Source organism: Varanus komodoensis, unplaced genomic scaffold (genome assembly GCF_004798865.1).
Source record: "Varanus komodoensis strain SLA01 unplaced genomic scaffold, ASM479886v1 scaffold80, whole genome shotgun sequence".
Classification (NCBI taxonomy): Eukaryota; Metazoa; Chordata; class Lepidosauria; order Squamata; family Varanidae; genus Varanus; species Varanus komodoensis.
The window spans coordinates 2176169-2198776 of NW_025336482.1; the positions used below are offsets into that span (position 1 = coordinate 2176169).

The 22608-nt window shown below is 54.8% G+C and overlaps 2 protein-coding genes across 2 annotated transcripts in view; both read left to right on the forward strand.

The window, feature by feature from the left end:
* Window positions 1–519: 519 nt before the first annotated feature.
* ODF3L2 (outer dense fiber of sperm tails 3 like 2) lies at window positions 520–4810 on the forward strand. Its single transcript, XM_044455910.1, has 4 exons — window positions 520–571; window positions 1699–1809; window positions 3682–3795; window positions 4326–4810. The coding sequence occupies exons 1-4, from the start codon at window positions 520–522 to the stop codon at window positions 4808–4810; spliced, it is 762 nt and encodes a 253-aa protein (XP_044311845.1).
* A 3727-nt stretch (window positions 4811–8537) lies between these two features.
* The window catches only part of SHC2 (SHC adaptor protein 2), a 15366-nt gene continuing 1295 nt past the window's right edge, over window positions 8538–22608 (forward strand). The window contains exons 1-11 of the mRNA XM_044455911.1: window positions 8538–8762; window positions 11272–11342; window positions 13071–13131; window positions 13465–13584; window positions 14380–14433; window positions 16610–16661; window positions 16962–17088; window positions 18407–18581; window positions 20216–20282; window positions 20986–21150; window positions 21897–22204. Coding sequence (XP_044311846.1) covers window positions 11275–11342; window positions 13071–13131; window positions 13465–13584; window positions 14380–14433; window positions 16610–16661; window positions 16962–17088; window positions 18407–18581; window positions 20216–20282; window positions 20986–21150; window positions 21897–22204 — 1197 coding nt within the window. The 5' untranslated portion in view covers window positions 8538–8762; window positions 11272–11274. The remainder of the gene's footprint in view (window positions 8763–11271; window positions 11343–13070; window positions 13132–13464; window positions 13585–14379; window positions 14434–16609; window positions 16662–16961; window positions 17089–18406; window positions 18582–20215; window positions 20283–20985; window positions 21151–21896; window positions 22205–22608) is intronic.

Consider the following 22608-nt stretch of genomic DNA (forward strand, 5'->3'; position numbering starts at 1 on the left):
AAAATATGAACTGGGTCTGACAAGCTGGAAGCCAGCCTGGCCCCGCCTGCCTCCTCCCGCTTTCAGGACTCCAAGTCGGCTTGCTTTAGGCAAATCCAAACACTGAGTATTTGTGCTTTCGTCTGCGCATTGGCAGCATCCTGCCTAGGTACCCCTGCAGGGCTACAGCTCCCACCTCAGGATTATCCTAGCTGTTCCCCTAGAGACAAAAGGGGCGGAAGCATCATTTACACAGACAAAACCCTTCTGGCCACCTGCTGTGTATCTTCTTTCAGTGCATCCATTTATTTCCAGAATCTGCGACACACACACACTGAGCCGCGTTTCGCCTTTCCAGACTTCTGAAGAGCTTGGCTCTCCTGGGCGCCCTGCACCCACTGCCTGTCTCCCTCCCTTGGTTTGGTGCAGGTGTGCGAGGGAACCGGCTGCACTTCCCCTCCGGTGCAAAGCAGGTTGCGCCTAAGCCACCGGAGGCCTGTCTGCGAGAAGCAGAGGCGCGGGAAGGGTGGGGGCTGCGCCATGGAAGATGCTGGGCTGAAGAAAGCACGAATGATCGCTGCTCACGAGACGGGTACGGAGCACATGCAGGCACCTTCGTAGCCGGGGGCAGTTTGCACAGAGGGCGGGAAACCTGCACCTGGGCCAGGTTTTGAGCTGCCCTTGGCCAAGACGCCTTCCTCAAGTTCTCTGTCTCTCCACCATGTCCTCCTCATAGCTGTGTTTGCTTGGGGGGCAGAGAACCGGGGAGGAAGGGAGCTGCTGTGCCTCCTGCCCCCACCTCCTCCTCACCACTGGAATCTGGGCCAGAGCGAGAGACCGGGAGCATGCAGATTGCAGCGGAGAGCAGAAGGAGAGACACCTGGCATTCTGTCCGTGCACCCTGCTCACACATGGGCCCTTGGCGATTGCCCAGGCAGGCCAACCCTGGCCCCCACAGGGGTGCGTCAAAGTGTGGGAGCCCTTGCTTTGCAAGTAGAAGGCCAGGCTTAGTCATGGGCAAACCTGGCATGGCTCCTGGCCAGGGGTTGCCAGGGCTGGAGTCTAAACCCTTAGGAAGGGGCTAGGGTGCCTAAACATGGAGGGGACAGTTCTGCACTGCACGGGCCGCTTGTGTGCCTTTTGGGGATTGTGGCTGCGTGGGAGAAAACCTCTACCTGGCTCTAGGTAGAGGGATCAGGCAGGAGGAGAGGCTGAAGTCCTTCCCCTACCAGAAGCTCTCCTTTGGAAAGCAGCCCTTCATTTTGAACAGCAAGGACTGGAGCCAGGACTGCTCAGCTCTGGCCCAACTCGCAGCTGTGGAGGCACCACATTGTCAAGCTTCTTCTTCTTCTGCCTTGGACTTTCCCAAGTGTGATGGACACCAGCTTGGAAGGCTTTAAAAGGCAACTGGACCGGTACCTGAAGGGAGGGGAGGCTGTGCGTGGCTACCTTTCCGTACGGCTCTGCTGGCTCCAGGATCAAGGCAGTGTTCCCAGTAGACCTGTTGCTGGGAAGCATGGGTAGGACTGTTGCTGGTTTTCCTTTGGCCACTGCATGAACAGAAATGCTGGACTAGATGGGCTTCGGTCAGACCCAACACAGCTGCTTTTATGTTCTGAAAACCTAGTGCCCCAGTTTGCATTTTCTTCTTCCTTCCTGGTCTTTTTTCCTCTTATGTTACCACATATCAAGTCTTGTCTTTTCTGCACCTTGCCACAGGCCCTGGACCTGGATGCTACAGCCTGCCTCCAACGGTTGGATTTGCCCACCATGACTACACCCGCTTCACCAGTCCAGCTTACTCCTTCCACCAGAGGCTCAACAATAGTTGTGAGTAGTTGAAGATCAAATTCGGCAAGGGGGGAAGGCTGTGGTCCTCCAGATGTTGTTGGACTTCAACTCCCATCATGTCTGCCCATTGGCCAGGCAGACTGGATCTTATGAGAATGTGAGAGGGAGGTGAGAGAATGAAGCAGGGTCATTCTGCCAGCCCTGATGAGGTTCTTGCCCTTTTTTTCCTCTTCCCTCCTCCTCCCATTTTCCTTGTGTGTGGCATCTGTGGAAAGTCGGGGTGTTTAAGCCCTACCTTGCTTCATGGATTGCATGTAAGCTGGATAGGGAACATTTTGGCTGAGGAGTTTGATAAGCATTTGATAAATAAAAAAGCCCCTTGCCAGAATCAGGGTTCCAACCAAATTTGGAGCAGACCCTAACTCTGCCTTTGCATAAGGACCCAGGTCTGCCTGAGAGTCTCCGGCCCTCTTTTTTCACCAAGTTAGAAGTTAGTTGTCTCCAAGTTAGTTAAGCTGCCCAGGTGCTTAAGTGCCTTTGATGAGGTAATGGTGTTTATGTCTGATGATTTAACCAGCTGTGTCTTTGCTGAAATTGGTTTGGCTGTTTGGTTGTCCTAACAGTTAAACGGATATTGTTTGAAAAGGACTGAGAACATTGAGTCCACTGAGCTTTATCTTCAGTGTGCCAGAACATCTCCTGGATATCTGGATAAGCTCTCTGTCTTTCTGGCTGGCACTTTCACATCATGTACCTTGCAGGATCTTTCCTACGAGCTCAAATTGCTTTCCCTGCAGTTTCAATGCTAGATGCTTTAGCCTTACTGGGAAACATTTCATAGGTATTTTGCTCTAATTGTGGTCCTGCTTTTGTTGTGGGAAAAGAGACAGGGAGGACTTGATCAAGCAGACTAGGACACCTGATGCTTCCTAGGTCAGGAGGGGCTCCTTTCCCTTGCAGCTTTTATCTGGGGCTTTGTAGGAAATTAAATGACACTTGCTCCTTGGGAGGAGAACGATGGCAAGTCTAGACAGCATAATAAAAAGCAGAGATGTCACCCTGCCGAGAAAAGTGCGCATAGCCAAGGCGATGGTTTTCCCGGGTGCAATGTATCACTGTGAAAGCGGGACCATAAGGAAGGCTGAGCGCCGAAGGATTGAAGCCTTTGGATGGTGGTGCTGGAGGAGACTCTGCGAGTCCCCTGGACTGCAAGGCGATCAAACCGGTCAGTCCTGGAGGAGATCAACCCTGACTGATCTCTAGAAGGCCGGATCCTGAAGATGAAACTCAAATACTTTGGCCACCTAATGAGAAGGAATGACTCCCTGGAGAAGAGCCTGATGCTGGGAACAACTGAGGGCAAAAGAAGGAGGGGAAGGCAGAGGATGAGGGGGCTGGATGGAGTCACTGGGGCGGTGGGTGTGAGCTTGGGTGGACTCCGGGGGATGGTGGAGGACAGGAAGGCCTGGAGGAATGTTGCCCATGGGGTCACAATGGGTTGGGCACGACTTCGCAACTAGCAAGCAAGCAAGGAACATTCCCCAGTGCTCTGTGATGGCAAAACTATTTGGGAGATGGGGCTCACTGCCATGAGGGCTTCTTCAAAGCAGCATCGGTGAAGGTGCCCCTGGGCCTGGGGGCTACCAGGGGGCCCAAGGCACCTACGCCATGTTTGCTGTGAAGGTGGCTTGGTAGATGCTTGTATATCTCATCAACATCCCAGCTCCTAATCTGCCAGTTTCTGCTCAGAGTGCAATAGACTTAATGGGAGAGCACTAAAGTGCCTTGAAGTGCCCAGTCACAACCGGTGCGGGGCATGCTGCTGTCTGCAGCCCTGTTTATGAACGGCCCTGGTTTTGTTCACTGTATCCCGGGCAATGCCTCTGGTGTCTCCTCTGGTTTTTTTTTCAGTATATTCAAAAGACGCCAGTCCAGGGCCCTGCTATTACGTGGAACCAGAACTCACGCGCTTTGGCAGGTCCAGAGGGGCATCCTATTCCATGCTGGCACGAGCAAAACCTCCAGGTAAGCTTCCGATGGGGAGAGAGGTGCTTCGGACACAAGAATTGGCAAGGCCCGGCTGGGGCAGGCCTTGTTTTGTTCCGTGTGGTTCCACCAGGGAAAATTAGCAGGGAAGGCGCAAGGAGGTCCATGCTGAGCACATGCATCTTTGGGAGAAACTTGGCTCATGTTGCCCAGCCCGGGGTCCTGGGGCTGAGCAGCAGCTGACCCGTGTTGTCTGAACCTGGCCCTCCCAGGAACCAAGACTGGTTAACCATGAACGGCCCTGCAGCTTGTTGCTGGGCTAGCAATGGAGCTGTTCGTGGGTAACAAACCAGGGTAGTCATTGTGAGTGGGCCCAGGCAGCAGGATGATCCAGGTTCTGCACGGTTGTGGTTGCAGTGTCTCCATCTTCGAGGCAATGCCAGGAAGCTGGAGGGGGCGTGACTGCCCAGTGAGGGGGGGTTTCGCCCACTCCTCCCTTGAGGGTCCGTGCCTGTGCTCTGACCACTGCACTCCGGAGCCCCGGCTCAGCTGTGTGTGTTTCCCGCCAGGTCTGCCTCGCACCCCCGGGCCAGGCACGTACAGTCCGGAGAGGGCCCCTCCGCCCTCCCAGCGGAGGCCTCCGTCCTTCTCCATGGGGGCGCGCACCAAGCCCCGCCGGGTGGATGCCACCCCCGCGCCCAACAGCTACAGCCTCCCCTCGCTGCTGGGGCCAAGGGTGCCCAGCCAGGCTTCCAGCCCCAGCTTCAGCATCTCCAGCTGGACCGTGCGGGGCAGCCATGCCGAAGATCTCTCTCGCACCCCGGGCCCCGGGCACTACGCCAGCACGGACCTCGGGGTCTACTTGAGCCGCCCGCCAGCCTTCTCCATGCTGGGGAGACTGAAAGAGCCCACCAGGAGCTTCCTCACGCCGGGGCCGGGGGCACACAGCCCAGAGAAGGTGACTGCCCATCGGCCGCGAGCCCCCTCGTACTCCCTCGGGGTCCGCCACTCGGAGTACCTCATGCCTCTCGTCCTGGACGGCCCCAAGTGGTAGAGCAGCAGCTGGCAGGGGAACCTGCCCCGGACAAACCTCCAGGCAGCTGCTGACAGTAAAGGAGCTTTGCCCAGGCTGGCCGCTCTGCACGGAAGGCACCCAACGCTCTCCATCCAAGTCTGATTTGCACAGCCGAGAAGTCGGTGCTACTGTGGTAACCGCAGATGCAAATTGGCATTCTGTCTCTGCCGCAGTCCATTTGCTCCTTTTGATGTGCAAGCTCCGAACACTCCACACAGCTTTTTGCTTTTCTGGCATCCAGCAATGTTGATGGATAATACTCTTTAATCAAGTTAATAGTTGCAAAAGTACAGAAAACAAGAAACATGATTTGATGCAATTGCAGTAGTGTTTTGGATGTTGGACTGGACTTGCGAGATCCAGATGCAGTCCCTGCTCAGCCCTGTAGCTCCCTGGGGGCTCTGGGGCGCTCACTGCCTGTCAGTCTAAGCCATCTTGCAGGGTTGTTGTGAAGTTAAAATACGGAGGAAGAGGAACAAGTCCATGTAAACGAGCTTGCATTCCTTGCCAGAATTAAAAGGTGAGATATAAATGCATTAATGGAATAAAAATTCACTGTTTTTCTACCAGAATGCATACTGAAACATTATTTTCCTTTGGGTGCATAGTTTTGGAAGTTTTTGAATTGGGTAAGTCCATAGCACAATTGTGGTTTCTAAGGGTAATTATGTTTTGGTTTGCACTGTGATTTGGAAACGTGAAATTAGTAAGTTTGCAACCCACTGTGAACCAGCTCTGCCATTATGAGACCCTGGTGGAAAAAATAGGGCATTTGGGATGCAGCAGGCCCCATCTTGTTGGCCAAAAGGCCTAAAGGCAGGCGGGAGAAAGAGTCAAGACATCCAGGAGAACTTTCAGACTTCTGTGTTTTAAGCCTCCACCACTCCCCCACCCTCCCCATTTCCATGAAGGTTCTATGAGAATTCTGTTCCAGTTTCCAAATTGTTCCTAAATGTCTCTATCACAACCCCAAAATCAAAAGGGAGCTCATGTTTGCTGAAATGTTTGCAAATTCCCGAGCTTGTGTTTGCCTTTAAAGTAGGTGCACATTCAAAGAGACACGCTTTCTTTTGAAATACGCATTTCAAATGCATGTTTTCATGCTTTCATCAGTGGAGAAAAGAGCATACTTTGATGTCTGAACGATGCTTTTTTCCCTCTCTAAAATGTGCACTTTTCCCATTGAAAGGAACCTCAAATCCCACACGAGGTTCTGAGTGAGAAACAAAAACAGACGAATTTCAGCAAGCGGAGTTGTTTCAATAAGTTTTTACTTCCAAACTTCTGCACGGCAAGTTAAGAGCCAAACTCCCAAATTTTGGGTGTGATGTGAGCTGTCAGCCCATGCTCTTGCAAACTGTTTTGGTTGTCTGTCTTAGGACTAATTATGCTGCCTGTGTGGGCAAAAAAGAAAGCAGGAAACACACACATACTTGTCCTGCCTTGTATTTTTATATAACTTAGATTCTACCCTCCCTCACAGATTGCTCAGAGAGGCTAACAACATACATACAAAACAGTATGTTTAGCAACCCTGAAAATATAACTTTCAACAAGCCAAATCAATTTGTTTGATCAGTCCACAAGCCCCAAACTACCCTGTTTCCCTGCAAATAAGACCTAACCGGAAAATAAGCCCTAGCATGATTTTTCAGGATGCTCCTAATAGAAGCCCTACCCCCAAAATAAGCCCCAGTTAAGATTGTCAGCCAGACGGGCGCATTTAGGATGCCCGTTACAACAGAATTTGGGGTTTGGAGAGTTATCATGATGTTCCAGAAGTAGATGACAAGACACTATTTGAATAAATATATATTTTTGCACATGAATAAATGTAGATTGTTGTACATGAAAAAATAAGACAGGGCTTGAAAATAAGCCCTAGTGCATCTTTTGGAGCAAAAAATAATATAAGACCCAGTGTTATTTTCGGGGAAACACAGTATGTACTCTAATGTTTCAGCCCACACAAATCTATGACTCCTGAAGTATGGGGGACAGCCACATTTTCTGTAGGAAGGGATTTTCAGAGCTGGGGTGCTACCACTGGGTAGCCCCTGCTGTGTATCATCCCTCATGGTACCCCCTAGGGGTGTGGAAGGAATCTTGTGGCAGGGGTAGAAAGCAGACTGATTTTCCCCATGCTCAGCTCAATGTGTTCAGCTTTTAAATTCGCAGAGGCTGTAATTTGAGCAACTTTGGAATTCTGCCATTTTCCTGAGGTTAAAAACAAACAGAAACAAGAACTTATAAAAGTCATGGTCTTGTATGCATACTGAAGATTTTGTAAACCATTCTGAAAGCACCATGCTAATCAAAGGGTTTAGAAATGCTTTAAATAAACGTAAAATAATATTGGTGGGAAGACTTGAGGTGAGGTATGGAGAAGAGACTAAACAGAACACGACTCGTTTGCACAATTTATGGGAGTGGACAAGTAATCACTGGAAATAATAATTAAAAATGGGTCTTTCTGATGTGCACAATTCTTGTGAAACAAAGGGGCAAATTTTGTCTCTCAGTGCATACAACTCTTTCGCTCATAGCCAGCCCCCCGGAGAAGAAAGCTGGCTTCCCCATATGGTAAGACATCTGTTGGGCTCAAGCGAAATTCATTTCCCCATCTCATGCTTCCCAATCCAAAAAGAGAAGACTTCCTGGTGCTGTGGATTCCCAGGCGGTGGGAAGGTGGCTGTGGGGATCTGCTGCTGAACGAAGCCCCGATGCAGCCCCACCGTGGGTCAGAGCTCGCTGAATCCCACCCACAACAATCCGGAGCCCTCCGGACCATGCCTGTTCTGCCCCCAGCAGGGCTCGCTCCCAGGGAAGCGTGTCCAGGAGGGCACCCCGGCCTCTTCCTGTGTCCTTTGGAAAGGCACCGTTCCTGGTGTTTCCCCTCTGCTCCTTTAATTCTGCCTTCGGCTGTGCTCACTTTTAAAGCCACCAGCTTGGCACTCCTGCTGCCTGCAGGCAGGCCAACGTCGCCCGAGACGCGGTGCCTTCTGCACGCCCCCGGTGTGTCCTCTGTTCCGCGTGGCCAGGGGGCATCTCGAGAGGCCCTGCTCGGAGCACTGGGTGTCCGGCCGGGTCCAGCCCCGCGCGCCTCATCCGTGTGGTGAGGTGGATCCTGTTTCGGCGACGGGAGAGGGCCTGCGGGGCTCGCGCGGCCGGTGGAAGCGCTTCAGCAGCATGACATCACTCGGAGCGGAGCGCTGGTCTTCCCAGGAGAGGGGAGGGGGATGGTTGGCCTGCTGGAGGTGGTGTGCGTGTGCGGGAGGGGGCGGCGTGCCCGCGGCGAGAGGCGAGCGTGAGCACAGGAGCCGAGCGCAGCCCTTGCTCGCACACCGCTCCAGCAGACGGGCAGCGCCGGGCATGCTAGCAGAACCCAAGTATGACCGCTTTTGGAACGACTCGCTGACGCCCTTGGAGCAGGCAGCCATGAGCAGCAAGGTCGCCGCGGCCCCCCCACCCCCCTCCCCGCCGCCCCCCGCGCCCCCGCCGGGCCCCCCCCCCGCCGGGCGAGGACCAGGAGGCCGTCACCACCTTCTGCACGCTGATCCCACGCATCCCCCAGTGGAAATTCCCCGGCGCGTCCGGCTTCCTCAGCCGCAGCCCGTCGAGTGCCAGCAAGGACCTCTCCGCCGCGGCCAGGGCGGCCGGCCCGGGGGACGGGGGGGACTCCGCGGCCCCCTCGGGCCTGGCCGCCGTGCTCAGCGCCTGCGAGCCGGTCTGCAGCACACCTTGCAGCCTGCAGGTGATCAGCAGGCTGCGGGGGGGGGCGGGGGGCGGGAGGAAGGCGGCCCGGGCCGAGGGCGCCAGGCCGGCTGGGGAGGACTGGAGCCGCAAAGGGGGCTTCATCAGCAAGCCGGTGCAGGGCTGGCTGCATCCCGACGAGAGGGTCCTCGGCCCGGGCGTCTCGTACATCGTGCGGGTAAGTGGCCCCCTGGAAGACGGTGCTGCCCCGGCTCGGCTCGGGCTTCCGGTCTGGCTGGTGGGACCGGGGGGCCTCCTGGAAGTGAGTGGCCCCAGAGTGGGCTCTGCCATTTCCGCCTGGACTGGTGCCCGTTTTGGGGTTGGGCTTACCTCGTATCTGGGAAAGGTCGGGTGGCAGGTCCCTGGGGTGGTCAGGCCTGTCCCTCCGCTGGCAGAGGCAGACGGGGACTGCCGGCGAATGGCCTCTGCCTATGCTCAGAGGCAAGCGTCAGTCCACCTCCATCGCAGCTTAAGAGCAACTCACCCTCTGGTGTCTCCGCTCAAGGCAGCTGAACTTGCAGGGATGGCTCCGGCAGGGCTGACTGCCAGAGCCCACTGTAGAAGTGACCCGCTGTCCGTCACGGGCGCCACCGTTTCTCTTTGTTTTGGCCCAGTCGTCTCTTCCGGGAGAAACGATGCTGCCACTGCCTGGGGGAAGGCAATTACCGCCTCCGCTGGAAGCCCTGGGGACGAGCGGTGCCTGGCTGGGACCCGTGCAGGGCAGAGCCGGCTTCCTGTCTCGCTGCTGTCGGGTGGCCACCGGACTGGCTCCTGCGGGGCGTGAGTGGCGGGGGGTTTGGAGTGCTTGGCAGGGCAAGCACCCGGACCTCCTCCGAGAACTGCCCCCTTCACATTGCGGGTTCTTGGCCCCTGCCGCTTTCTCCGGCCCAGCCTACCTCGCAAGCATGTTGCGAGGCCAAGGTCTGGGGGAGGGAAGGCAAGTGAAACGAGGGGCACTCCTTGGAACGTAGCCTTCTGAATGGCTGGAATAAAAACCATCATAACCTCGTCTAGTGCATGCAAGGTCAGAAAGTGGGGCGCCAAAATGGGTCACGGCAGCTCTGAACAAAGATGCCTCGGGCCTCTTCAGAGGGAACCTTGTCAGCCAATTAAAAATGGTGTCGGTCAGCTAACCCCTGGTTCTTAATTAATTTAGGGGAGATTTACGTTGACAGATAAATTGAGCTACTCAACCTCTCAAGCGTCTCTCCGCTTCCTTGCCCAGCTGGGGTCAGGGACCAGCAGCCGTAAATCATCCCTCGCTCAGCCAGGTTTCAGGGGAAGGGCGAGAAAGTCTCCATTGTTCTAGCCTGCCATGAGCCCGGAGGACAGTCGGCAGCGTGTGGGGGCGGTGAGAGAGCAAAGCAACCTCGGATTTTGCGTCCTGTGCTTTTCCTAGCATCTCACAGGGATGGGACGGCATCCCCACGCAGGCCTTTTCTCAAGGGCCAAACCCTCCGGACGCTGGTTGCTTTTGCGCTCCAGAAAAGGAGCTGCAGGTTGTGGGTCTGGTTTGGGATCCAGGCAAAATACGGGAAATATGGAGGACCACTCCAGGTCTCACATGGGTGAGGACAGAAGAGCCCAGGAGCATGGCCAGGTGTCGCACTTGGTGGGAGGGGACCAGGCCTTCCCGGTGGCCGCAGGCCCGGGGCCAGGACGAAAGGACCTACCTGACTGGCCTTGGGGCTTGGCTGCCCCACGTGGAATGCCGAGCTGGTGTTTTGGGCACAGTCATAAAATGGCGGCTGTGTGGCAGAGATGGCCAGTCATAAAGCTAGAAGGCGAACTGATGAAATGTGGGACCTGCCCAAGAGCCCTCCGTACGACGCAAAGGGGGCGGGGGCCGTGGGTCTGAGCCCCAGAGCCCTTTAGAATCCAAATAAAGATGGTGCTGGATTTGCCTCCCAATGCTCAGCCTCCTGGTTTTTAAAAATCGTTTGCTTAAACAAAATCTTAAGAAGTAAAGTAAACATCAGGGGGTGCAGGGAGCTTAGTGGGCACTGGAGGGGGGGGTGCTTGCATGTGCTCCGCACCCCTGGGTGCTTGGTTGGAGGCTCCCAGGCCAGAGCATTTGTGGCGCAGGAAGGAGGGTGCCCAGCATCGGCACCACCCATGGTGCCAGCGCCCGCGAGAGGGGTGCAAAATCTATTTGTGGGCGGGGAGGCACATTCCCCCACTAAGCTTCCCACTGCTCTGGTGTACCAGCCCACTCACCCCCTTTTCCTCTCCCCCTGTGCAGCTCCGAGGCAAGGCCTTGGCCATGATCAGAGCTATCCACATGGTTTTGTCTGGGGTGCAGGTCATGTGTGTCCAGCTCTTCCACACTGGAGAAACCTCAAGAGGTTTCATGAACCGTCCTTAACAGGTTGGATTAGCCCTGCCTGCTTGGGGTTTTGCGTGTCTGATGGAGCGCTGATCCTGCACGAGGAGGCAATGCAGCCCCACGGCTCTGCTCCGTGGAAGGGGGAAGATCTCAGGAAATGCAGGGGGAGAGCAGAGACTGGAAGGTGCACCCCGGTTAACACGTCCTCCTGCCCCACTGGACATGTGAGGGTGTTCAAGGCTAGACTAGATGTGCACATGGTGGGCATGTTGTGAGTGGGCCCGGCTGGAGCAGGGGTCGGACCAGATGGCCTGGGAGGCCCCTTCTGACCCGCTCTGTTTCTGTGTTTCACTCTCTCCAGTACATGGGTTGCATTGAGATCCTACGGTCGATGAGGTCTCTGGACTTCAACACTCGCACGCAGGTCACCAGGTAAGACCCACCCGCCCCTTCCCTCCTCTCCCCCTGCTCTTGGTTCATGTTCTTTTGGTGGCAGACTGAGGGCGGGCTGTGATTCATGCTGGGGACGTCACAACCCAATGACTCGGGGTGCAACCCTATGCATATTTGGATGGGGGAAGCATTTTGCAGAATTCTGCAGTTGCTCTCAGAATCCTGCGATTCCTTCTCAGCTACAAACCGTGCACCCAGATGCTGCATCCCAAGCATGCATGCTTTGCCCACGTACCTCGCTTCCGGCCACAGAAAGACCACCCATGCCAGGTCAAAATTGGTCAGCTGGTCATTTTCTTGTGAATATTCCTCCTGTTGCCCTGTTGCATCACAGAGGCAGGCGACATGTAACTCTCCTGACATTTTGGCCTGCCAGCATTGCCGAGGATGATGGGAATTGTAGGCCCAAGCCAGTGGAGGCTGGTAGGCCCAACGTCAGCTGGGCGTGTATCCACTTCGGCTGCAGCAGGAGCTATTTGAGCTGCTGAGTCTTTCTCAGGGGTAAATGAGGAACGGCGTTCAGCACCATGGACAGCGCCGTCAGACTTCTGCACCCTGCAAACGCAGTTAGCCTTCCCAGCGCCCTCGGCTCCAAAGTGCATGCATTTTTTTTTTCATTTCCACACTGCCCAATTTTGCATTGGAGGCTGCCAAAGAAACAAGCAACGTAGCAACGGACAAACCATGCTTGCAAGTGTGTTAAGTTACGAAACGCGCTCGCTAGAATGTGTGCCTCAGGCTTTGGAGGGGTGAGAAATGCATGTATTGTGCGAAGCAAAATTGCTTTTAAATTTCCACACAAATACATTATTGTTTTGCAATTGCTTTCAAAGACCAGGAGAAACTGGACTGCAGATCGCTGGGGGTGGGGAGCATGAGAAATTGGGAGGATCCGAAACGGAGAGATGCCTCTGCTGCAAAGTGTCTGCCTCAACTCGTGAGGAAGAAATGCATGTGCACAGCTGGGGCAGCCCTGCCTCTCGCTGCTCACTGCACGGATCGATCGTGGGTAACCGGAGATGGGAGGCATCTTCTGGGCTGCTCTGTGGGGCCATGCATTATTAACAGGCCGCTGCCCCCTCCCACGGCTGACCCCGGTGACTTTGGAGAGGAAGACGCCGGCAACCGGGTGGTGCAGAAGAAGCTGGCTGTGAGCACGCCGTGCGACTCGCCTCCCTGCCCCCAGCCGTCTGGGAGCCCCAGGACAAAGATCGACCGATGGCTTGGGGGAAGAGCAATCGGGAAGGCGGGAGCACTGTTCCGCAGGACCCTGGCAGGATATGAGCTCTCTAGCAGCTTGGCAGGTTCTAGTCCCTGCTCAGCCCTGCAGCTCCCTGCACAACTCTGGCCGGTCATGGCCTCTCAGTCCTGACCTACCTCACAGGGTTGGTGTGAATGGAGAGGAGGCGGGGCCCCTTCAAACTCTCTGTGCATGAAAGGAAACTTTGTTGGAGCAGTTCCACCTTTCAAAATGGGGAAGCAACCTACCCAGAAGGCGTGAAGCTGCCAAAGAAGGAATAGGTCAGAGGGAAGGGGCGTGGCCAGGGAAAGGGGCGTGGCCAGGGAAAGGGGCATGGCCAGGGAAAGGGGTGTGACCAGGGAAAGGGGCGTGGCCAGAGCTGGTTCTGCATACCTTGCTTCTGCAGCTTTGCTCCTTCCTTGCATTTCCCGGGACTCATTTTCCTCCCAAACGACCCTTTCCCACAGGGAAGCCATCAACCGACTCTACGAGGCAGTCCCGGGCGTCAAGGGGACATGGAAGAAGAAGGTGGGTTTGGCTTCCTCCCCACTCTGGAGCCACCCCATAAAGCCAAGCAGGTCCGAAGGAGCAGCCCTGAGCCGCCAATGCATCCCTGCCTGCTCACGGGCTGCTCTGGATCACACTTCTGCTTCAGGGGTGGATGTGGAGACAAGCCCCTCTCTCTGCTTGCACACAAAGTCAGAAGCTCCCTGGATAGATTATCTTGTTGGAAGAGATCATGGGGTGGGGGCTGAATTTGTGGGGACCAGTCTCACAGCAGCCTGTTTCTGCTTGGTTTGGAAAACTTGGAGGGTCCGCCTGACCCCCCGCCTCCTGCCACTCCCGCTTCTCTCTTCCCAGGCTCCCAACAAAACGCTCTTCTCGATCCTTGGCAAGAGCAACCTCCACTTTTCCGGCATCAGCATTGCGGTCAACATCTCCATTGATGGGCTGAATCTTATGATCCCGACCACACGGCAGGTTAGCTGGAGCGTTGGCTGCTGCTTGCTCAGAAGGGGAGCTGAGCAGCAACCCCCCTCCTGAAGAGATGTTGTTTGGAACTGTGGGCTGACAGAAATGCGCTCAGTTGCAGCACTCCTAATGAGTGGATGAAGCCAGTTCAGAGGGAGGGCAACACTTCCTGGATTGGGTCAATCGGGATCACGTGGGTGGACGAAGCCAGTTCAGAGGGAGGGCAACACTTCCTGGACCTGTTCCATGAGTGAGTCTAGCCAGACAGCAGTTCTGCACGGAACTGATGTGGTCACTCCAGTAAGCACCCTGGGCGGGCCCCTGTGGCTCACCGGGTTGGTCTTCCCCACGAGGGCGGCCATGGCTGTTCCATTTGCACCTCCACCTTTGGGCTTCTCTTGCACGTAGGTGGATGTGTTACGAACGGGTGTCCTCTGTTCTCTTCCTTTCTGGGTGGCACGTGTCCTCTTCTGCAGGGGACGCGTCAGTGGCCACCCAGGCTGCTGGAAACAGAAGCTGGGCCAAGGCACGAGCTGATCTTACACAAGCGTGCCGGGATGAGTGGCTCAGCGACCCTGTTTCTGGGGCTGCGCTGGCCCCATTTCTCGCCTCCTGCGGGGCCCAAAGCAGCGCAAGAGGCGCATGCTTACAAAGAAGGCCTCCGCTCAGGCATGCCGCCAGGCCCACCAAAGCCCCCCCGCCACAGCTTGATTGATCCCCCCAACAAGCGATGGCCACCGCACTCCCCTCTCCCCCCAGCAGCACCATCTCACCCCCATCTCTGCTTGTCTGTTTCCATGGCAGATCATCGCGAATCACCACATGCAATCCATCTCCTTTGCTTCGGGGGGCGACACGGTAAGGGCAGCTTTGGGAGTCCTGGGGGCTTCTGTGCAGGAGAGGCGGGAGCAGGGGAAGGGGGGCTTAGGCTTGGGGGACAGAAGGGGGGCACTCTTTCGCTGCCATCCCCTAGTCTTGCAGCAGCTGCAGCCCAGGGGGCTTCAGAAGGAGCTGAGCCAGTTTGCAGAGTGCCCCATAATCTTTCCAACGGGCCCCGATCGGTCAGGGGTGCCGCACTGGAGCGAGGCGCCCACTCTGGCCGCCTCCTGAGCTAGCCAGCGGCCTCAGGCCAGGGCCGCCCTCCTCGTCTCCCTCATCATGGCGGCCGCGGGCTTGTGTGGCACGCAGACACACAGGGGTGGGGCGGAGAGCCTGGCGCTGGCCTCGTGCATCGCCTTCCGTGTGGGAGGTTCGCTCTCCTTCCCTGCTTGGGGGGCTCTCCAAAGGCAAACGGGGTGCAGCGCTCAGCCAGCCTCGGATTCCGTCCAGCCTCAGGGCTCCTTCATGGCCTGTTGCGGCTTTTAAGGCCGCGGCTTTCCTTCGGAGAATCACACCAAGTGCACAGGCAGGTTGAAAGCCTTGCAGGAAATCCCTTGAAAGGCCGGCAGGTCAGAAGGAAGGCCCCCGTGGAGTGAGCAAAGCTCTCAGTCCAGGCCTCGTGCCCCACCTGGAAGAGGACGGGAAGCAGCGTCCCCATCTCAGCTCATCCACTGTCCCTTCTGATCACTTTCTACCTCATGTTCCTCATTCCTTAATATTCATCAACCTGACTTTTGATCAGGTTCATTTTGTCGCTAATTCATTATCAGACCTGTCTCCCCTGAAACCCAGTCCTCTTTCTTTAACTTTTTATAGGGCTGATAGTGGCTGCAGCAACCTTCTCCTGGTGGACTACATGTTCATTAACTATTTCCATTTATTTCCCACCATTCTGCCCAAAAAGGCCCTTTTCCATTACTGCCTGCATCAATTTATTGCAGTTCTCGATTGTCCAGTGGGCGGATGCCCTCAGAGATATGTACGATCCTAACAAAGAACAGTAACAACAAAATTCTCAATGAAAATAGCAAATATTGAATATTAAAATGCTGGGAAGAGCCACAGATTAAAGAGTAAATGCTGACTCAGAGAGAAAAGCACCCAGCCTGTGGTCTGATCCTGCACTCCCCCTGGAAATAGCTCTCCAGGACAAGATGCCTTGTTGTGTCGTCCCAGGGCATTCTGGGTAGCCGCTCTCCAGGGAAAAGGATACCTCTCATTGGTAGCCCTTTGCCCCCTTCTAGAATATCCTCGAATGCGCAGGGCATTCTGGGAAAATGGAATGGCCATTCCAGGGGGGGATTCCTGAGTCTGGCGGTTGCCCTTCCTGAAATTCACTCCCCTCAACAGCAGGGGAGTGGCACTTGGGAACAAACCAGGATAAAAATCCCTGCATTCCAGTTGGTTCTTCCCGGCACGCCAGTGGCAAAGGAGTGGAACGGGCCCGCTTGCGTCCCTTTTCTGTCTGCCTTGAGACAGACTGGCAGCCCTCCCGGCAGAGGTGGGCGCCCCCTGAGCCGCAGCGTGGCAAGCGGCCATGCAAATGCATCTGCTCTTGGGCGGCTGACCTGCTGGACCGTTTCCCAGAATGCACTCCTGCAGGATCACGGGGATGGGAGCGGAAGCATTCACGGGCCTGGGTAAATGGATCTGAATCTCTTCCATGGGGGTGCCCAGAGACCACGGGGGGGGGCGGGGGGGAGGTATTCCAGCACGTTTCGAACGCGAAACGGAGCAAGACGCTTCGTTTGTCTTGGCCTCCAGACTTTCGGGGCTGTCAGCAAAGCACCCTCTGTGCCCCCCCCCCCGCCAACTGCTCTTCTCCCCCCATGGCCACCAGCAGCTCCTCTTCCCCCTCCTCTTCCTCCCCCGGCTCCCCACTGAGAGCAAGGGGAGCTGCACTGCTGCCTCATCTCATGGCCCTGGTCCAGACGGACGGGTAGATTGCAGTGCAATCTAAAGAAATCAATCATGCCGCACTTAGTAAAAATTCCTGCAGGAAATGTGTGCTCTTTTTCTTTTATATTTCTCTCTCCTCTTTGTTCTCGCTCTGTCATTTTCTCTCTCCGCTTCATTTCTTCCAACTGTAATCTCTGCTAACAACCATCAGCATTAACTCCAATCTTCCCCTGTCTTACTTGCATTTCCCACCCAGGACACAATGGACTACGTGGCCTATGTGGCCAAGGATCCCATCAACCAGCGAGGTGAGAAGCCCCCCTGCCCTTGTGCAGACCCTGCAATACAGGGCATGAGGGGCCGGGGCATTTTGAAAGAGCAGTGGCCACTGGCCGTCTTGAGAAAGAGACACGCTGAGCTGCACTCCCGTCGCACCCCTGAGGAACCCTCCGGGGGCTGCATGGCTTCATGCAGCCCTCTTTGTGCAGCCCCGGACTGGATCCGCCCGTTTTGCAGCAGCGTTGCCCTCCTGGCTCGCTTTCGGTCGTTTCCATGATGCCTGGGCATCGGCTCGGCTTTCCCTCAGCTTTCCCCTCTCTGCCCCACAGCTTGCCACATCCTGGAGTGCTGTGACGGGCTGGCCCAGAGCGTCATCCGCACCGTGGGCCAGGCCTTCGAGCTGCGCTTCAAGCAATACCTCCACAGCCCCCCCAAAGCCCCAGCACCGCAGGAGAGGTAGGTGGGTGGCTGCGCCAGCCCACGAGCCCTTCCCCGATTTATTTTAAAAATACATTTAGTATTGCGAGAATGATAAGGAAACATAACACATGTTGCGAACAATGTAACTTTCATATGGAAACGAAACGAGGACCCTACGTTTTTGAAAAGCATCCTTCTAAACAGGTAGTTAATGCAGGTAGTCGTGAAACATGTAGGAAGGCAAACAATTAGTTTGTCCAACTTGGTGGGCCAGTCGCAAGGAGAAACAGTCGCCTCTGTGAGGTAGGAGAGGCAGCGAGGCACAGTGGTTACAGGGTCAGCCTGGGATCTGGGTGTGAGCTTGGCTTTGGGCTGTCCCCGACTCTCAGCCTTGCCTCCCTCACAGGGTTGTTGTGAGGATAACAAGGAGAGGAGCATGAAGCTTCCTTGGAAGAGGGGGGAAATGAGGGTAGAAATATAATACATCAAAGAAATATCCTAGTTTTATCTAGCCTCACACAAACCCCTTTTTGCAAAGCGGATGAAAGGCAACCTTCCTTTTTGCAACCTGCCCAGAAAAGCTGCCACATTCTACCCCGATCCAACCCCAAAATTCGGAGTGTGTGTGTGTGTTCAAGCAGAGTTCAAGGTCATGCCAACTTATTCCAATTTATTCAGAATTCAAGGACTGCCCTTCTTCCCTAGATTTCCAGAGTTTGGGATCTCAGGGGGTGCACAGCAAGGGTGCAAAGTTGGGCCATGGGGCAAATTTGGGCCTTCCGGGTCTCATTGCAGCCCTCCAGAGCTGCCCCACTGCTGCCCCCTTCCCCAAATGCTGATCGCTTGGTGATTTCCTGACTTTTGGGAAATCCCCTGGCCATTTCCGGAGGCCGAAATCCCTCTCTTGAGACATTACAGTCCTGTCTGACCCAAGCCAAGAAAGCAGGATGGATTCTCTCCATGGATTGCTTGGTTCCTAAGCCATGGTTCGTTAGCACACCAGGGTTCAGAAGACACGAGAACCCATCTTCCGACCACCATGGGCTGAACAACCAGCAGTGCTCAGCCCATGCTCGGTCTCTGAGTTGTTGTGACGTCTGAGCTGAGCCACGGTGTGCGTTCAGCAGGACTTTGCTCAGCTCCAACAGGAGGGCCCCTCAGCCAAAGCCTGAACAAAGAGGAGGTGAATCTGAGGCACCCATTTAATTTAATAATTTAATTAATTTAAACATGTATATGCCGTCCTTTGCAGCAGCCTCAGGCTGATGTGGGACCCCACGGGGTGCTTGTAGCATCCGACAACCCCGTCCCACCAATGGGCTTTCAGCTGAGTTCTTGTCTGTCTTCCGGTCAGGGCAATGGGTATGGAAGATTCCGCTTGGGGGGAAGACGAGGAGGCCTCTCAGCATGATTACTACAACAGCATCCCTGGAAAGGAGCCCCCCCTCGGCGGGCTGGTGGACTCCCGCCTGCAGCGAAGCACCTCCCTTGGACACGCCCCGTTCTCCTACGCAAGCCCCTTCTGCCAGGTGAGGAACGCGTGGCCCCACAGATCATCCAGGTTTGGCTGCTGACTTGTCAGCATGGCCTCTCGTTAACCAGCCATTGTTCAGGGGGGCGGAGGGAGATCATAATTATGGCTTAGAAGATTTGATAATAGGGTAGAGCATACTTCCTTGCTAATCTGGGAAATTGGTTCACTGAAACCCTCATTAGATCAATCAAAAGGGGGCACCCCCTCATTAACCGGGCATCCATTTTCCTTTTGAAAAATTATTGCCATTGTGCGGAAAGAATTCATAATGGAACACAGCAAGTTCTCCTGCATAATTTGCAGTGTTGCTTCTGTCTGCAATTTGCAGATGATTCTTCGCCTTAAATACACTTAAGGAAGATGCCACCGGATCTGCGCTGGTCGGTTTCAACCTTAACACCACCACTCCATCAGAGGCAGTTTGGGGAACATGCGCAGGAGGGTATTGTTGCCCCCCTTCCCTGCTTGTGGGTTTACCTTTGAGGCAACTGCTGTGGTCAAACACGCAACCCAATGGGCTTGATCCTGCAGGGCTGCCCTTATGCATCTCTGTGGATAAACACGCACAAACACACATAGGCAGAGACGGATCCATGCTGCTTGCGACATCTTCGGACTCTGCATGAGGGCGTAGGTGTGGGAACGGTTTTGGCGCCCACCCAAACTTCAGCACGGACTGACACGCCCCTCTGGTTCCTCCGTGAATTTGCCTGACGGCCTCCTAAAGTCACCCATGTTGCTGGGGTGGAGCGTTTCATCAATACGGAACGTTCGCCATTCCCGCATCTTCCAGACGGTTTCACACCCGTGGCTTCGCTCTGTCCCTGCTTTTCTGGTGCTCTCTGCTGTTTCACTGCTCTCGGTATGGCCAGTCGGGAGTTCTTAATAAGTCTTGGGCATTAAGTCACCCCGGGTTCCCAAAATGGTCATCGTGACGGCACCGAACACGACAGCGGATTTCTAATCACTGCTGTGACCGCCTTTCAAAATTGGGAGATGAAGTATTACCTTCCAGCACCACGCCAGGAGAAGACAAGAAATGGCCAGGCCAAACATCTTATCTTGCATGTTTACTTTTCTAAAAAAGGGATGCTTTGGGCGGCTGTATGGAGGCATGGCCTTGCAAAGAGGCATAATGATGTTTCAAATAATCAGAAATACGCGTGTAAGCCAGGCAAGGAGTGTGGTGGCACCTTCTCACCCATTTTCCAAAGAAAATGGAACTCCGAGGCAATCAGACTTCCAGGCACAGTTTTCAGCATTTGGCAGTGGAGTTCTCCAATCCCCTCAAACACCTATTAAAATGCACATTTTTGAGGGAATTTCATTTGGACGAGCAGTGCAACTGGCAACAGATGTATCTATGAAGCAAAGACACACACAATGATTCTGTCATGTCTGTTGCTTTTCTTGCCATCAAAAATCTCGAGGCCAGCAGACCTCAAAGTGAGGAACTGAAACAGAGACGTTCCGGGATCCATCTTGTCTTCCGGGTTGCCATTCTCCAAGCCGCTGCTCCCTCGTTGCCTGGCGTTCTGAGCCCTGGTCTGACACTTTGACGTGGCACCAAGCCAAATAGCGGGGTCCCGTCCCCTGCCTTCGTAAGTGACGACTCTGTCTCTCCCGTAGGTCGGATCTCCTGCCAGAAGAGACCCCTGTAGTCACAGCAACATGAGCTGGGATTCCAACCCTCACGGTATTCACCCTTATATATTCATATATATTCATATGCCGCTGGAGCAGAGAGTGGGCTTGGCTTGGCTGATGAGGCGTGAGGATTTTGGGGGAGCTCCCATGATCTGAAAGAGATCCCTCTGCTCTCACGATCTAGCAGGACATTTTCCTGCTAGACGTCCGTTACCAGGATCTGGCAAGGGGACCAGAAGTGGAGGGCCGCTTTTCCCTGTTCCAGACCATCTGCCAGCCATGCCCTTTGCTTTGGCACTCCGTTCCATGTCCTCTCTCTTCTGGTTTTCCAGCCCACCCCCAATTCCATCTGCTTTTCACAGGTGCGATTGCACCGGGGTCCTTTTGGCTGTTGGATTGTTCTAAATCTCATATATTAAGAGGAATGTGTCCGTGCTGTCTTTATGCAAGTCACGTATATATTTGCAAGTTTTAGTTATATTCCTACACTGCTGTCTTTGTGGCTCGTGAGCTGCCCTGACCTGCCCAGAGTTTCAGCAACTGAGCAGGGTAGGAATATAACTAAAAAATAACGCTACACGATAAATTAAAGGTACTTGTTGGACAGTTTTACATGCCTTTTTGTGCTTTCGGGCTTGGCAAGGGCTTCCCCTCCCTCAGGAGGGGGGAGTCCTGCTCTAGTGACCGATGGAACGGAGCTGCCGCCCAGGTCTTGGCACAAGAGGGCCTGATGGCCGGGTCATGTCTCCCAGGTGAGAGCTGCGATGGATACGTCCAGGCCGATGGGAAGCCTTTGGGCTCGCAGGACTATGAGGAGCATCTCTACGTGAACACGCAGAACCTGGACAGGTGGGAGATAGATGCCGCAGGGTACCAGACGCCTGAGGACAGTCCTCCGAAGGACCTTTTTGATATGAGTAAGATTTGGGGCCGATTAATGGGAAGGGGCAGAGGGGGTTCTGCCGAGCAGCTCTTGCTTTGCACATGCTGATGAGCTGACGGAGGAGCACTACCGCCCCCCAGCAAAGTTGAATAATAATCTTATTAATATTGCGCTCCCACTCCGGAAGATGCCTGAGGGCATTGCATAAGAATGGAGCTAGGAAAATAAAATATCACAGCTTCCACAACATACAGGCGGTGGCGGGGGGCGGGAGTGCTTCTGAAAGAAGGAGGAGGTTTTGTTTTGCCAAATCTCGGCATCCCAGCCTGATGGGGGCAATTACAACCCTTTCTTCACAGCCGCTTTCTGCCACATACTCGGTCTGTACTTGGACGTCTTTTCTGTCATTTACCCCCTTTGCATTTATTCTTGCTTGCTTATTGATTCTTCTTTTGTGACTCCAATGATCACTGGGCCCCAAGGAACCAAAGTTCTCTTTGGCACCATGAAGAATAAAATGCACTGATACCAAAGTTTAAATCATCAGCCAGGAAGAGTGCCAAAGCCATTTCGGCAGATCTGTGGACGAAATCAAGGCAGTGGCATTCGTGTGTGTGTGTGTGTGTGTGTTGTTCATATGTTGTAAGTCATTCTTCATATTTAAATGAAGTAGTAATAGCATGGTAATAGTATGGTAATAGGGAAGGGATAGTAAAGGCATAGTAAAACAATAGTAAAGGGATAGTCAAGGCATAGTAGTAATAATCTGGTTTCTCCCAGGGCCTTTTGAAGATGCTTTAAAACTGCATGAATCTATGTCGGCCTGTGGCGTGGATGCAGGCCCACAGATAGAGGACCAGTGGCCCAGCCCACCCACCCGGAAGGCCCCGATCGCCCCCACGGAGGAGCAGCTGAAGCAGGAGCCCTGGTACCATGGCAAGATGAGCCGGAGGGACGCCGAGAGGCTGCTGCAGGCGGATGGGGACTTCCTGGTGAGGGACAGCGTCACCAACCCTGGGCAGTATGTCCTGACGGGGATGCACGGCGGGCAGCCCAAGCACCTGCTCCTGGTGGACCCGGAGGGCGTGGTAAGCGCGCTGCCACAGCGCGGGGATCGGTCACACGGGATGCTGCAGGACAGAAAGCGCTTCTCTGTGCGCACGGGCACTGGGAACAGGACAGAAAGCGCTTCTATGTGTGCACGGGCACTGGGAACAGGACAGAAAGCGCTTTCATGTGCGCACGGGCACTGGGAACAGGACAGAAAGCGCTTTCATGTGCGCACGGGCACTGGGAACAGGACAGAAAGCGCTTTCATGCGTGCACAGGCACTGGGAACAGGACAGAAAGCGCTTTCATGCGCGCACGGGCACTGGGAACAGGACAGAAAGCGCTTCTCTGTGCGCACGGGCACTGGGAACAGGACAGAAAGCGCTTTCATGCGTGCACGGGCACTGGGAACAGGACAGAAAGCGCTTTCATGTGCGCACGG